The following is a 16,826-nucleotide window of genomic DNA, read 5'->3' as shown; positions in this document are numbered from 1 at the left end:
CCATGTACAGCTCCCTTTTTGTCTCTCCATCTCCTGGCTCATCCCCCCTATCTGTTTCTCCATCTACAGCTTCATCCCTCCTCTCTTTCTCTCCATCTCTAGTCTCATACCCCCTCTGCCTCTCTGGTTCCAGCCCCATACCTCTCACATGCAGCACCCCCTCCCCAATATCTCTGTTTCCATCCTTAAACTCCTCTCTTTCAGCACCTCATATCTTTTCTCCGACTACAGCCTCATACCCTCCCCCCATCTCTCCGGGTCCAGCAAGCCCTCCGTGTCTCTCCAGCCCCAGCAACCAATTGTTTCTCTCTCTCTTCAGTCCCCCTCTTTCATCCTCTTCTCTCTCCGGCACCAGCAACTGGACACCCCCCCCCCTTCCCGGTATCTTTACGCCTCTAGCCTCTGCCCACACTTACCTTCTCTGTCTTCTGCTGCTCCTCTTCACGACTCCTCTCTGCCATTCAACATGATGTCATGCACGGTGCATCACTAAAAAAAAGAAAAATTATTTTCCTGGTCTCCCTCTTCATGCCAGGGTCCTGTATTGTTTACTGTAACTTGCCCCCGGGCCTGGGTTTATAGTGGATGCCTGAGTTTATTTGTAAAGAATAGAGAATATAAATATGTAAAAAATTAGTATTGTAAGTGAACAATGCAAAAAAAATTGGTATTGAAATTGAGTGAATGAAGCAGCAAAAAAATATATAAATATATAATATGTTCTTATTTCAAATTGTATGTATTTATTAATATACTGTACAGACAATTGTGTGATTCCAACGTCTTTTCTATACCGACATAGCTAGAGTATGATAGACAAAGAGGATCTCTTTTATTGATGTCTCATGCAACTTAGCACCGTGTGTTTCTGTATTACATTGAAGGAGTGACTGCGGAGAGCTCAGTTGCTCTAGTCCATTTGAGAAGATAGAAATATCCCTGTTTTGTTCTTTTTTTTTTTTTTTTACAAAAATAAATTAAGTACAATAAAATAAAAACAACAACACTGATCATTGACTTGTAGGCATGGATTGTGACTTGTCTGCAAAATGAGCATAATGTAGCGGAACCCGCCTCTATCCTTGATGAGCATATGCAGAGAACGGCTGACATCAGGCTAAACATGCTAAGGATCATAGATGGGTCATGTCTTATCTAGCAATGATAAGTAGCGCTAAGCCGCAGTGCTGTTTCTCATAGTGTCAGTGACCTAGCTGTTCCTGATGGTAATAAGCTTCCTTGAGTTTCTTTAACTGTCATTCTGATATCCTCCCTCTAGTAATAATCTGCCAACCTGTGTGACAGCTAAAGATCCATTAATACTTCAGCTCTTCAGCTAGATAATTATGCACAAGATTTACACTGTGCTGCTCATAAACAGACAATGGCCATCCATCCAGGCAAAATTTGTTGCTTTGAGAAATATCTGTTCTCCAGCTGTTCAAAGATCAAGGGTAAAACCGCATGAAGCTAAGCCTTGCCCTGGACAGTATTTATCTGCCTTTATTTTTATGCTATTTGTTTTGAAATCCTTCCAACGAGCATGCCTATTAAATGACACCACTTTGAAGAAGTTATCAGACGATTAATGTAAATTACAATATGTGCTGTACTTGGTATTATTCTTCCATATGTGCATTTTAAAGACTAGTATATAGGGGTCTGTTAATGGTGTTGAAAAAAGCCCTTTCCTCTTTCATCCATATCTGGGGATACTGCAGATTGTGAGCTTAGGGGAACAGAGTTGTGGTATAAGAGATAGACAGTAATTAGACAATATCTAGATAGACAACAGATGTTAGACAGTCAGTATTTAGACAGGGACAAAAGGACGACAGGGACAAAAGTCAGACACACCAAAGTTCGACATGTAAAAAGGTCGACAGGTACAAAATTTCCACAGGGTCAAAATTTCGACATGAAAATGGTTGACACAAAAATGTCAGACAACTTTTTTAGCCCTAATCTTCACCCTATCCCTAACCCGCCCCTTGTTGCCTAACCCTAACCGTGTGGGTAACTGCCTAACCTTCCAGTAAGTGTCTAACCCTAAAATAAAAAAAATAAAAAAATGTGTTGACCATTTTCACATCCAACCTTTGACCCTGTCAACATTTTGTACCTGTCGACCTTTTTACACGTCGAACTTTGGTGTGTCTGACTTTTGTCCCTGTCGTCCTTTTGTCCCTATCTAACTATCGACTGTCTAACATCTGGTATCTATCTAGACATTGTCTATCTATTTACTGTCTATCTATAGTCCGGAACCCCGGGAACAGGAACTAAATAGTTAAGTCATTTCCTGTGTTTTCACCAAAGAAAGGGCTCTTCTCAGATTCTACACCTTTTTTTTTTTTTTTTTAAATCAAGTGTATTTTTATTCTTCGTACGAAAAGAAACCGCCAAACCGAAAGAGGCATAAAGAAAGAAACGGAGAACAGCCGTAAAATCGATTGTCAGTATGTTAAATATTTATCCCCACTTTCTTTTTTTCCATTTACATCTTACAGAATTCAACTTATTTTTTTTCGAATGGATATCTTTATTTGTAAATACAATGACAAACCAAGTTAGCTTCTCTCAATGTAAAACAAAAAGGTTTACATTGGAGAAATGCTGATAACCTTATGTACTGCTGTATCCATAGACCTCTGTGGAGGCAGTGGTCTGAGTCGATTTACTAAGTGTTGAAAAGCACAGCTTTTCACCACTAGCTAATAACCTCTGGGTCAAGCTTAGCTGGATTCCCTCAGGGTCATGTTTGTGATAGATCAATATTTTCCCTTTCCTTATTGTGAAAACGGGCAAGTTGGGTCAGGTTAGTTGAAGAGTGGCGACGGACAGCGCGTCTGGGGTCTTGCCACATATCTACGATTAAATCATTATGAGGACCCTCAAGGACATCTCATCTGCGTTATTCTATAAAAGCCAGTCTAGTGTTGCTCTTGCTGTTTGCATTGGTTAATAGTCCTGTTGATATACATAACATTATTTGCGGGTTCGGTGCAGACCATGCCCCCTCTGTGTGATGTCACACGGGGGCGAGGCCACAATCGCTGGTGATTACAGCAATCCTTAGGATGCTCTGGGGAGCTGTAAAGGCAGCGGTGTGACCGTCTGAAGCGTCCTAAGGATGCTCCAGGCGGCACTGCTGCATAGATTCTGGCTGCAGGGTTCCATTCTAGGCACCCTGCTAGCCAGATAAGGCTAGCAGAAAAAAGCTCAGAGGGCCAGACCAAATGATTCTGCGGGCCTTATACGGCCCCCATCCCTGCTTTAAGGTGAGGATGGTGTTACCTTGCTGATGAGCAGTGAATGAGTTGTAATTCAAACACCCTGCCCACCTTACAATTGCATTAACCAACATGCTGTAATTCATTGGCAATAATGGGGAATTGATCCCACTCAAGGGTTCACATAGAATATTACTGATCTCACAGATGTAGTTTTACTGAACATGAACTATTGTGCAGTCCTTACGCGCCATACTTGCCTCTTACCATTGTGGGCAAAAAGTTCCATGTTTGTTTCCTTAGTCAACAAGACTTTCTGCCACATGTAGATCAGTGTGTGTGATCTACAACAGAGCTCTGTAGACTGTAGAGCTTTGTCGGTTCTATACATATGGTTGGACTTCGTTCCCCAGCCCTGGGAACTGGAGAGGGTAGCAGCTGTTAACTTCAGGTATTGGGGCTTGGGAGGTGATAAGCCAGGGACATATACAAAAAACAGAGTTGCAGATGCACTATGCGATCATTACTGTATACATTTAAATTTATTATATAGAATTTCAGAGGTAGTTTGCATATCAATGGCCACTGATTCGGGCCTGCCCACCAGCGTCAAGGTCACCTCATTGAGCAGGTCCCTAACACTCTGCGGTTCACATCTGGGATGCAGGGCACCCCAAAAGTCTGCCCAGCCAAAGACCTCCCCAGGGCATCACACGAAAAAAAGGGTGACAGTGAAGTGTTAAAGTATCAGGTGTAAAGTAATTAACAAGTGTTATAAAAATGATAAGGGTAGAATATGTGTGAAAAAATACACAAATAATAAACAAACATGAAAGTGATATTTGGCTGGGCTGACTTTTGGGGTGCCCTGCGTCCCTGTGACCTTGACGCTGGTGGGCAGGCCCGTATCAGTGGCCATTGATATGCAAACTACCTCTGAAATTCTATATTATAAATTTAAATGTATACAGTAATGATCGCATAGTGCATCTGCAACTCTGTTTTTTGTATATGTCACTTTAAAATCTCAGCATGATGGCACCTTTCATTACTATTAGGGTGTGCAGTCTAGAGCCCCTCCTTATACTCCATATTGTGTATTTATACACACATCTGAAGCCTGAGATTGCTCCAGTCTAGATTTGCACCCCTCCCCCCACCCCCTCATATGTTTTTAAGCAGGGACCTAGCATTTGACTGCACCAGGCAACAGGCATAATTACAAGTAAGTCCTATTTATATTGTTAGTATCAGTTTATTTGGGGTGAGCGTTTGGGTGTGGGGCCCCCTGAGCTGTTCCGGCTGGACCTCTCCAGGGCATCACCATTTAATACATATAGTCACTTTGTATATCACTTTCATGTTTGTTTATTAGTTATGTATTTTTTCACACATATTCTACCCTTATCATTATTATAACACTTGTTAATTACTTTACACACCTGATACTTTAACACTTCACTGTCACCCTTTTTTTCGTGTGATGCCCTGGGGAGGTCTTTGGCTGGGCTGACTTTTGGGGTGCGCTGCGTCCAAGATGTGAATACCAGAGTGTTAGGGACCTGCTCAATGAGGTGACCTTGACGCTGGTGGGCAGGCCCGTATCAGTGGCCATTGATAAGCCAGGGAGCCAGTATTACTTTGTGAAAACACCTTTCTTACATTTTTATCTGTTACAGGTGACACGTCACTTAGCTAAACTCTTTGACAACATCGCTGATCTTCAGTTCCAAGAGCATGTTGAGAGCGAGGCTACGGGAATGTACAGCAAGGAGAAGGAGTTTGTGCCATTCAATGTGAACTGCCAGTGCACTGGACAGGTGAATGTCCTTGTTAGATTATGGACCACTGTGACAAGTGCAATTAGAAAATATACATGAATACTAATAGACAGTAGGGGGGCAGTGTTGCCTCAAATATAAGCATAAGCAATAATATAATTTACAATTATTATGGATTAGATTACAAGGTTCCTGGATTAGTTTACAGGGTCCCGATATTGACTATACTCTCAATGTAAATCCTTATTTGTCTGGTCACATATGAACCAGACAGCGATCTTTGTGCTTTCTTGTGAAACACACTGTTCTGTCAAAACACACTTTCGAATCGGTATTTAGTTATGTTGCGGCCGCCGGTCACAATCCCGACGGCAGAATGCCGGCCAGGGATTCATGATAGGCGTCGAGATACCGATGCCTATCATAATCCCAATGCCGGAATACAGGGCGACGCGGGCCCGAACAAGGTAAGTCCAGGGAGCCCGTCCTCTTATTCGCGAGGAGGCAGGGTTAGGTTTAGGGCACCCTGGGGGGTACTTAGGTTTAGGCACCCCCCCGGGGAGAATTAGGCTAGGGGAAGGGGGGTTAGGCACCCCCTGGGGGAGGTTAGGGTTAGGCACCCCCACCCCCTGGAAGGTTAGGTTTAGGGTGTGGGGAGGGCGGGTTAGGTTTAGGCACCCCTGGGGGAGGTTAGTTTTAGGCACAAGGGGGAGGGTTAAGGGGGGCTAGGTTACTTACGTACCGCTTTCGGGATTTCCTCCCTTTGGCCAGCCGCTGTCGGTATTTGAATCGGCGGCATTTCAATCCTATTCCTTTGGAATCACCTTGTTATATTAAACCATCTAAATGTACCATAAAATACACCATTTTGTATCCATATGACAGATTACATCTTTATATTGATACTTCCTCAGTATAGAAGATAGTTAAAGGCTGATTTAACCCCAGTGTGTAACAATAATGTATAATATCTTCTCCATCATCATACTCCTCCTTCATCAAAGATTTACAATAGACTTCAGTCAGTGGCTACACAGCAGCTTAGATAAGTCAAAAAGCTAAATTGTACAGATGAGCACACTGAATTATTCTCCTCCATTACTGACCAATATGTGAAATACACATCTATGTTTGGCTGGTATCAGACGTGGGTATGCTACACCCAGTATGTAACTGCTACAGGGACCCATTAGTTGCTGGTGCTATAACAGCCATGGTCCTGCCAAGTTACTGTGAGTATAAACAATGGGTACCTGCAGCAGTTATATGCTGGGAGCAGAAAGCACTTGCCTGACGCCACCATTAAGCTTTACCAGTGCCTAAAAACTATAAAGACAATGTTACCGATCTTGCTCTTCCTATTTACACTACGTTGCATGAGAAAGAAACTTTGATCCCGTATACAGGTTGAGTCTCCCCTATCCAAAATGCTTGGGACCAGGGGTATTTTGGATAACAGAATATTCCGTATTTTGGAATATTTGCATATCATAATGAAATATCTTGGGAATGGGACCCCAATATACACACAGAATGCATTTATGTATTATATATGCCTTATACACACAGCCTGCAGGTAATTGTATACAATATTTTCAATAATTTTGTGGCTCAAGCAAAGTTTGTGTACATACATGAAATTCATTAATGTTTCATATACATCTTATACACACAGCCTGAAGGTAATTTCATATAATATTTGTAATAATTTGTGCCTTAGACAAAGTTTGTGTACATTGAACCATCAAAAATCAAAGGTTTCATTATCTCAGCCATGCCAAAATTATTCCGTATTTCGGAATATACCGTATTTCGGAATATTTGGATATGGGAGACTCAACCTGTACAAGCTAGACTGGTATATTTCAATATTGAATACTGATAATCTACACAAAGTCAGTTTGTAATATTACATTAAATAACATGTTCTTATAGGCTTGAACAATAGTTTGTATTGACACTTGTAAGTGATTTAAGGGCAGTTGTCCTCCAGTGTAATCACCTCTAAAAGACATTATTTTTTAGGTCAGTTTATCAAAATTATTTTACGGGGACAAAGGCTCGCCCCGGCAAAGAGTAAACAGTACATTCACAGCTTAGTCTGGGCCTAATTCAGGGGTGCACGCTGTACCGATGTTTGTGCAGTTGATCGATTATTTGCTACTGCGCATGCGCAAAAGTCTAGGAAACCCTTACTGCGCACACATGAACCAATGCATTAGCGTACGATATCACTGTGACTTGAGATAGAGTTTGCGATCCACTGGCATTTCAGGGTGAAGATTGGGAGGTGACCTAAAGTGATTCCAAAAAGAGGAGGTGGCATGGGCGTATTATGGGACTGTCACTGGTGTGTTTCGTCATTCAATGGTGCCGTGATCGGAACCTCCAGCGCAGTTGAGCATTCCTCGGATATGCAAAGTGGGCGTTGTAGGGTTTGCTCAGTCCGTGGCACGGAAGTATAGAAGAGGAATGCTCGCGCTGACATTTGCATATTTTCGCACTTGCAAATCTGCGAACTGCGCGCACTTCTTAAACAGGCCCTCTATCACTTTACAGCACCATTTGTGGCCGCAACTATGGGCTAGGGAGTAGGATCTGAAGGTGTCGGCTATCTCGGCCAAGCTCCGACAAGCTAAGCTTGGTAACTTTGACCTTTGTGCAGCCCCCCGTAGAAATCTATGGAAACAGAGTGACTGATGCAGATATATCCGTACTATCACAATAAATAGATCTCTTAATAAAATATTGTAAAAATCCTCCAAAAACAGTCTTTTGGAGGAATAGTTCATAATAAATATGCCCCTTACAAATGTGTTCTCATATGTTGTTGCTCTAGTTGTGCCAAATAGCTCCTCTTGGCGCTCCAGGTCCCTGGCGTCTCAACTGCGCCGAGCATTTTTCTTGCTGGAAATGTGCGCCTTATACTCATAAATAAACCAACTGGGGATGACAAAATTATTTCCCCAGCTTACACTGATCAATTTGACATTTGTACATCCATGTTGCGATTAATTCTGAAACTGTGTAAAAAGACCTCCGATGCAAGTGGCCGCGGCTTTTCCTCACGCCATGTTCTGTGCGTCATCTGTGACTTTGTACTTGTTTAAAGACATTTCCTGTGCGATTAAAGTCACCGCCCAGCGTCTCTGGTACACTATGAGTGGTGTGTCGCTGCATCTGCGATGCAAATAAGACACAAATTTGAAAGACAATGACGGTACATTACACCTCTCAAAGTGCCTCGCTGGGCATCTTGCGCTTTATGGCATATAGACGCTAGACATATGAGGACACATCTGTAATCTTCCATCAAACTACCGTTGTAGCCACGCTCCTCTATCCCGCGATGCGATGCATGCCATATACTTCAATGGAGTAAATACCGGCTGTGCCGAGTCGCAGCCCTACCGAGTGCTTTGCTGTGCTGCGATGCGTGTGCCCATGAGTACACATCGCGGCAATGATGACTGTGGCTACATCTGTAGATTGCTTAACTATTGTGCTATACAGTATGTATAACCTTTCATTAAAGCTCACTCATAAAGTAACGTACACAAGACCGGCAAAAGATACGCACAGATGATGTAACGCGTGACTTCTTATAGATGTTGGACTCTTAGAAGGAGATGTACTAAGCCTTAAGCTAAACGACATGTGTACCCAGCGATCCAACAGGTGACAAACGGGCCGTCATATCGGGCGACCGGTACACATTAGACAATACGGTGCCCAACCTCCTGATATGTCCACATCCCACTGTCAGCTGCATCGTCAGGTTGAGCTGCATGTAGGGCCGACCTGACAATGCGGCAAATTGCTCAAAAAATTGTCTAGTGTGTACCCAGCTTTAGAGAGAGATAAAATAGAGAGAGATACAGTACCAACCAATCAGCTCTGAACTGTCAGTTTAAAGGCTGTATTTGAAAATGACAGGAGCTGATTGGTTGGTACTGTATCTATCTCCAAGGATTAGTACATCTCCCCCTATTATAAGCTCTAAAATACAGTGTATTATACTATTAACCATATTTTCTGATCTTTCCATCCAAAAGGTGGAGCATTGGCTGAAGAATGTGGAAGATACAATGTGTGGAACTGTGCGTTACCACATTGCAGAGGCCGTGGCAGCGTATGAGGACAAGCCGAGGGATCAGTGGATATTTGACTATCCCGCTCAGGTTGCACTGACCAGTTACCAGATCTGGTGGACCATTGATGTGGGAATTGCTTTTGAAAGACTGGAAGAGGGATTTGAAACTGCACTAAAGGATTACAATAAAAAACAGGTTGGTCTAAAATGTTGCTCCTCTGCCTTCTCTTTCCCTCTGTATGTTTTGTGTAACTGTATGTAACTTGCTATATGGGTTTGTTAGTAAGTCAGTAGGAAGTGATGATATTCACATAATGTACTAGAATTGGTTTTATATACTGTGCAATAAAGTAGCAAATGTTTCATCTGTACTCTGTTACATCAGTATGCATCTTCCTGAGCATGAACGGCTATAGATAAACATCAATATGCTGATATAAATGGATTATGTGTATTACTGCCCTGGACGGTGTCTGGCTATCTACTGCTGTGATCGCAGCATCCTGGCCGCAGTGTGAATAGAGTTGGAGTGGTGCGTGTCACGGTTGGATACATGGACCTGGACCTGTGGTGTTCTCTTCATCCATTAGTGCATTGTGTCACCTGTAATGACAAATATTAGCCCCATTCCCAAACTTCAACTTAAATCCACCATAACTTTTTTTTTTTACACCGCTGAGGATGCAACATTGCAGCAAACACAGTATAATTTAACCCAAAATGGCCCAAATGTGAAAGACCAAAATCTGATCTCATTGGATGCAGAGGTGAGTTTAGGGGGTCAGGGACACCATTATTGTGTTGTCTCCAGTGATATAAAAACATAATTTAAGTATGTGCCCTGCTACTTAAATACATACTTTTATATATTCAATATTTAAATCCCAATAAGAGTAAATCATAATCATGGCTGACAGTGCCATCAGACAGGGATCCATCTCTGGTAGCCAAAACCTTCACTTGTGACTCCCATGCCAGCTGTATGGGCACTGCAGTTCAGCATAGCTGCAGAGCCACCCAGCAGTGACAGGCTGTGCTGCCTCTGCTGGTCACATCATCACATTTGCATCACCACCCTTTCCAAAATGGAGCAGGTTTTGTTGGTCCAAATCAGATGCCTTCAGAGTCTGGACAGGCAGAGACTAATGAGGTAGACGACAATCCCACCCTCACCTCCCCCACTGCGAATCTCTGCCCATGGACCCACCTCTGCAGAAGGGCCAGTTGCTCTGATGGGGGGGAAGGGGTAGCCAACTGTTCACGTTTTCCAGATCACCCAGCAGGTGCACAGGCAAACGCAGGGGGGGTTCCGTGTGCCTGGAAACTCCCCTCCCCAGCCCACACCATGACCACAATAGAAATAGTAATATAATAGAGTGTTACTAGTGCTGCATGTTCTTCTCAGTATCACAAATGAAATAATTAGCACCACCTGTGGATCTTTTAAAAGGTATCAGCCAGTAATAAATAACCTGTGTACAACTAGAAGATCTGGAAAACATGTAGTTATAGATGCACTGCTATAGATCCCAATATGTACATATACAGTATGTTCAGGACAGTGCTAGGTTCTTCTGTTGCTCCTCCAGGCTCCCGGACTTGCTCCAATAGTCTGGAATGGTGCCCACATCTAAAATAAATACATTCAGCTCAGGAATGATGGCCCTACTGGCGCATTTAATGGCTTACTGTGGTCACTGGTCCTGTATATGCTGGAATTAATACACACAATACACTTTGTATGATGCTTATTAAAGCTGGTTAAGTACTAATTTTGCCCTCTTCATTGACTGGCCACACTCACTCTAAAATTAAGCAATTGGAAACCCTCCTCTGGAAATCCTGCGTTTGCCACTGGGTGTAGTCATTACTCACTGACACATTTTGAAAGATCCACAGGTGGAGCTAATTATTTCACTTGTGATTCTGGCCACCCCTGCCTTAAGGCCCCCATACATCAGCAATTGATTGCAGCAATTGTGCAATTTGCAATCGATTGTGTATAAAAATCTTTCCCTTTTTCAATCAATTGCAGATTGCAGAGATGCCATAATCGTTTGAAAAAGGGAAAGATTTTTATACACAATCGATTGCAAATTGCACGATTGCTGCAATCAATTGCTGATGTATGGGGGCCTTAAGGCACATGCCTAGTAGGAAATGCACCAATGAGTTTTGCATGCTTTTGTTCAATAAGGATGAAGTGTTCTGCCTGCCAATAAAGGCATCTCTCTGTATGTAGGGTAGTCAGCTGACTAGTGACATAGAGCCCTGGTACCATGAATTCTTTGGCCCATGGAACATTTAGATTAGCTCTATTTAGATATTTGTGTTGTTAAATTTGAATTTAATTATACCAATTATACCCAAACTTTTAGTTTTACTGCCTTTTGCCTAAGGAGTTATTTATATATGATGCTTTTACTTTTCTGTTTGACTCTTCTCTTTCTTTCTGAGGGAAACTGGCGATACTGACTGGCAGGAATTAGCAGATACTTAATGTATCTGTGGCCAAATTTCTGGGTCACACTAGCGCACTGCGTTGGAGCCCCGGACTCTTTCAGTGTGGATTCAAGTAAAAAATGTAAACAAAATAGAAATCTCAAAATTAAAACGCAAAAAAAGGTTACGAAATAGAACACAAATATTTTAATATAAATTTACAATAAAAAAATATATATTTTTATAATAAAGTATTTTTTTTTCTTTATTGCATTTGCTGTTGCAATTGTGAGATGGCAGTAGCTTAGGAGGACAGCTGGCGCTACAGGCATCACCGCTTTACATGGGAAATAGCTTCCCATTGCAGGATAGCCCTTGCGATGACCACTGCCAGCTATGGGGCTTGATAAATAGGACAAAGTCCTAGATCCTATTAATATGTCTAATTTTCGCAGGCATTAGGGATTAAATACTTAAACAGAGGGAGAAAATGTGGTTGCCAAAGCTTCCTTCTCAAGAGAGAACAGGCAAGGGAACAAGAGAGAAATTATCCACAAGCCTATCTTGTTTTATGACAAAGGGGGAGATGTACTAAGCTCTGGAAAGTGATAAATTGGAGAGTGATAAACTACCAGCAACTCAGCTCCTAACTGTCATGTTACAGGCTGTGTTTGAAAAATGACAGTTAGGAGCTGATTGGTTGGTAGTTTATCACTCTCCAATTTATCACTTTCCAGAGCTTAGTACATCTACTTTTAAGCCCGTATCTGAGAGACGTTTGGCCATTTTCAGTGCTGTATATAGTTAGCCCAGCATTGCACGGCCACTGTATATACTACCTTTGGGGATGATTACTGGTTGTCAATGACAGTCATATTACAGTTTTCTCTCCAAGGCTTCAGCTGGGGAAATACTGATAAGCATGACAATCCCACAAGGTCATGTCCATGAAACCATAGTGACTAGCTATCTCTGCAGTCCCTCTGATAGTAGCCTATTGTACTCATGTAGGCCTACATACAGTACTTCTGTTTCGACTCAGGATGGAATTTGCCAGATCGAATTTTCTCCTTTTCTAGAATGGAAGATGCCGTAATGAAGATTGTGATCTCAAACAGGCATTCCACCTTTGGTTTGGGTACGGGATGCCGACGCTCGGGAAGCGCAGGCATTCCGACTGTCGGGATTTTGACCACATCCCCCTACCTTTCATGTATGCCCTCCTTTATTTCAGATTAATCAGTTAAATGCCCTGATTACCATGTTACTGGGAGAACTCACAGCTGGAGACAGACAGAAGATTATGACGATATGTACAATAGATGTCCATGCTAGAGATGTAGTTGCTAAGCTTATTATGCTGAAGGTAAGAGTAATGTAAATGTACCACACTGTCTGAGACTTTGTACTGAACTGCAAGATATAAGCAACATCATGTTTCATTGAACAGTACCCTTGAGACCTAAACTTTCACAAGGTGTCCACATATTGTGGTCATGTTTCAAATAGGGATTTGTGTAATTATGCTAAAGCACAAAGGAACTTTGTAAATAGCTCATTGTTTTCCTCAATACTTGTGGCTGATTAGGTCCATCTAAAATGTCTGCTGAATCTGTCTTCCCTTGGCATAGAGTACTATTATACATGGAGCATCAAAGGAAAGAGAGATTTAATATAAATATCTAAAATAGGAAGTCATTATGGATTAAATCATTAGTATTTTAGATAGTACGAGTATGTTTGGCCTGTCATTCGTCACCCTCCCTCTTCTCTCTCTCACCCCCACTAAACATTGGCCCAGGATTGCTGGCATCTTCTTTGCTGGCCACGGACTACAGATGTGTCCACATACATCTAGCCACCTTGAGTACTAAACAGCCCTTCTAGTCGCGCCATGCCGTGGCGTGACTTGATAGTGCCAAGCGTCTTTTCGTGTGTCCTTTTACCTTCAAACCCGTTTTATCATCTTCTGCTGATTAAAATTATATGCAGCATGCCTATGTTCTTTGAGCGACTGCGGGTGTAACTGCATGTGAAACGCTATACTACAGTATCAGCGGCAGTGTTGCCAACTCTGAAATAGAAAAGCCACCAATAAGTAAAATACAAGCCCAAACCAATCCTAAAAAGCCCAATAAAAAAAGCCCAATTTATGGAGGTGTCTCTTTATCCTCACTCTCTACCTGCCTAACCTCCTTTATTCCCCCTCTTCTCTAACCTAAATATTTTAGTGTATGCACAGCCTTATCTGCCTATATTGCTTTTCTCCCTTTACACCAGCCTCCATTTTTCACCTCCTCCCTCTTTTCATACCTCATTCCCTAGCCAGTCTTCAGCTGGGTACACACTTGCCGATGTGTGTGTCCAGCGATGCGACACCCGACCACACAATATATATCGGGTGGTCAATACTTACTGCATGATGTGGTGACCAAACGTCCGATATTTCGTGCACCGGCTCCATCCACTATGCCGTCGTCGGCATCTGGGTCGTTCCATCGGCACCTACATGCAGGCCGACGGAACGTCCCATATGGACGACCCGCGGGAGTGCACAGGGTCAATCATAGTGGGTACACACTGGCCGATGCGGACGATTTGTCGGCCCAATCAGCAGGATCAGGTGACAAATCGTCTAGTGTGTACCCACCTTTCTTTTAACTGACTCTCCACATTTCTCTCACCCCTCTTCCTTACCTCCTTCATTCCTGTCACCTGTCTAATTCCCTTATCCCGTCTTTTTAACAGCCTCAGTAATTTTAACTTACCTCCATGTACCTGCCTCATTTCTGTCATCTAGTTCAGTGGTTCTCAAACTCGGTCCTCAGAACCCCACACAGTTCACTTTTTGCAGGTCACCCAGCAGGTTCACAGGTGTATTCATTAGTCACTGACACGTTTTAAAAGATCCAAAGGTGCAGCTAACTGTTTCACTATTAATTATGTGAGGAGACCTGCAGATCTCCTTCATGCCTGCCCCCTCCAACTTCACTCTGTCCACTGACTACTGCCCTCTATTCCCCAGACACAACCTTCCCCCCCTCCCTCACACACACACATATACTTACCTCCAGGGGTGCCCCAGCAATACACACAACAAAAACAAGCTAAAAAAACTAACAACCATAAAGAAAAAAGCCCAAAAACAAGCAACTTGCAAAAATAACAAGCCCAATTCCGCTTGTTATAAGCGGACTTGGCAACTATGGCTAGCGGATGCAGATACACCCACAGACGCACAGAGTATAGGCATATAATTTTAATCAGCAGAAGCTGCTTGTGCTAAATATTTGCATCACTATGCGAATAAGACGAATTTGAAGGCAAAAAGTAGCACGAAAAGATGCTTGGCGCTATCGAGTCACACAGAGCTCCCGTGTTGTGTGGCGCGATTTGCAGCGCACGGAGGATAGATGTATATGTACACATCTGTACTACTCCAGCTCCCACTGTGTGCATGATGTAGACGGGACAGCCATTCACAATTATTGTTTCGATATTAATAGAGTAGGACAGATGGCAGGTGCTTTCATACCGTATTAGCAGGAGTAGAATAATTTTCAGAACAGAGCTCTGATAGGTCATTTACGCCTATGTGCCTCATTCAGAGATGTACGCTATTGCTATTGCAGCTGCGATACCGTAGGCAGCTGCTGTGCAAAAATATGATATTGTTCTCAGCCCCCGAATCCCTGGATATATATACGGACATGCACACTGACGTCTTTGCAAATCCAGGGACCTGTGTACAAAGATGCAGCATCAGTAGCAGATCATAGTCCTGAGTAGAATGGCCACAGGAGACGACAGAGTCATATTTCTTGCGTACAGTATCGCAGACGCAGGATGCGACCCGCCAACGGAACGGTCGAACCACGCCGGCATTTTTAGCCGACACTCCTTGTGACCACCCCCAAACGTTTCCTGACTGTCAATTACACTGTGAGCAAATACACGCTATGAGCAACTACGGTAATGTACCTAAACGCATGCGCAGGCGGCGATAATTGCTAATCTCTGAATGAGGACCTCTATATGTAAATATAATATTAAATTACTGTACTTGCATTTAGATCAGTGCCTAAGTATGGATATCTTAAAATTCAGGATTGTTAGCGACCTTTGAGGGCTGAGTTTGGGAAACACTGATTTAGATCAAACTTTATTTTAGTTTTAATTAACTTTCATAACAAGTCAGCTCAGGTCACTAAATGTGTTTTTTGTTTTTTTACTTTATTGTTTTACAGTATGGCGTGTGCAAGGTAGATACTTTCTTGATATTTGTTGTTGTTATTATTACTATAGTAATATAGTAATGTTTTTTTTTTACATTTTTGTTTTTCTTAAAGGTGAGCAACTCTCAAGATTTTGCTTGGTTGTCTCAGCTTCGGCACCGGTGGGATGACAAACAAAAGCATTGCTTTGCCAATATTTGTGACGCCCAGTTCCAGTATTCATATGAGTATTTGGGAAACACACCCAGATTGGTTATTACACCCTTGACTGACAGGTAAATACCCTTTATGTTTGCTTTTGTAAACAGAAGCTAATTCTCTTAAAATACTAGTTATTTTTGATTATCTAAATATAATGATGATAGTGGGGAGGCCTCCAAGTTGTCTTAAAGATATTCAAACACAAAATACATTGACATTTATGATAAAGATGATAAGTATGTCACAACTAAGATAAAGTTGTATTTCCAGCACCTCTGGAGAACAGAGGGAAAATGTACACGTTTTGGGGTAGAACAAGGCTGTGTGCCCACCCTTAAAATGAGGATGACTCCCGAAATGGACTTTCTCCCCCACCACCCTTCTTTATTGATTCCAGAGCGTGGGAGATCTCGGCGTTAGAACCTCCCCATATCTTGAGTTTGCAATGCTTTCTGTAATTTAGGGTGTTATTGTCGTCTGGTGATCACCAGGCAATAACTTCTAATAGGACTCCCCTCTTATAACTACTAATAAGAAGCCCCTCTTATAACTATTAGTACAACTCCCTTATAACTACTAATAGGACTCCCCTCTTATAACTACTAATAAGAAGCCCCTCTTATAACTATTAGTACAACTCCCTTATAACTACTAATAGGACTCCCCTCTTATAACTACTAATAAGAAGCCCCTCTTATAACTACTAATACAACTCCCTTCTTATAACTACTAATAGGACTCCCCTCTTATAACTACTAATAAGAAGCCCCTCTTATAACTACTAATACAACTCCCCTCTTATAACTACTAATACAACTCCCTTCTTATAACTACTAATAGG

General features: G+C 42.3%; 1 protein-coding gene across 1 annotated transcript in view; it reads left to right on the top strand.

Annotated features, from left to right (window-relative positions):
- Positions 1-16,826, top strand: part of DNAH11 (dynein axonemal heavy chain 11) — a 361,565-nt gene that overhangs the window by 133,091 nt on the left and 211,648 nt on the right. The window contains exons 29-32 of the mRNA XM_088457375.1: positions 4,913-5,053; positions 9,070-9,303; positions 12,784-12,915; positions 15,899-16,059. Coding sequence (XP_088313501.1) covers positions 4,913-5,053; positions 9,070-9,303; positions 12,784-12,915; positions 15,899-16,059 — 668 coding nt within the window. The remainder of the gene's footprint in view (positions 1-4,912; positions 5,054-9,069; positions 9,304-12,783; positions 12,916-15,898; positions 16,060-16,826) is intronic.

Source organism: Taudactylus pleione, unplaced genomic scaffold (assembly GCF_031769625.1).
Source record: "Taudactylus pleione unplaced genomic scaffold, aTauple2 ptg000758l, whole genome shotgun sequence".
Classification (NCBI taxonomy): domain Eukaryota; kingdom Metazoa; phylum Chordata; class Amphibia; order Anura; family Myobatrachidae; genus Taudactylus; species Taudactylus pleione.
The sequence above is the reverse complement of the archived record's forward strand: the minus strand, read 5'-3'. Positions and strand labels throughout refer to the sequence as shown.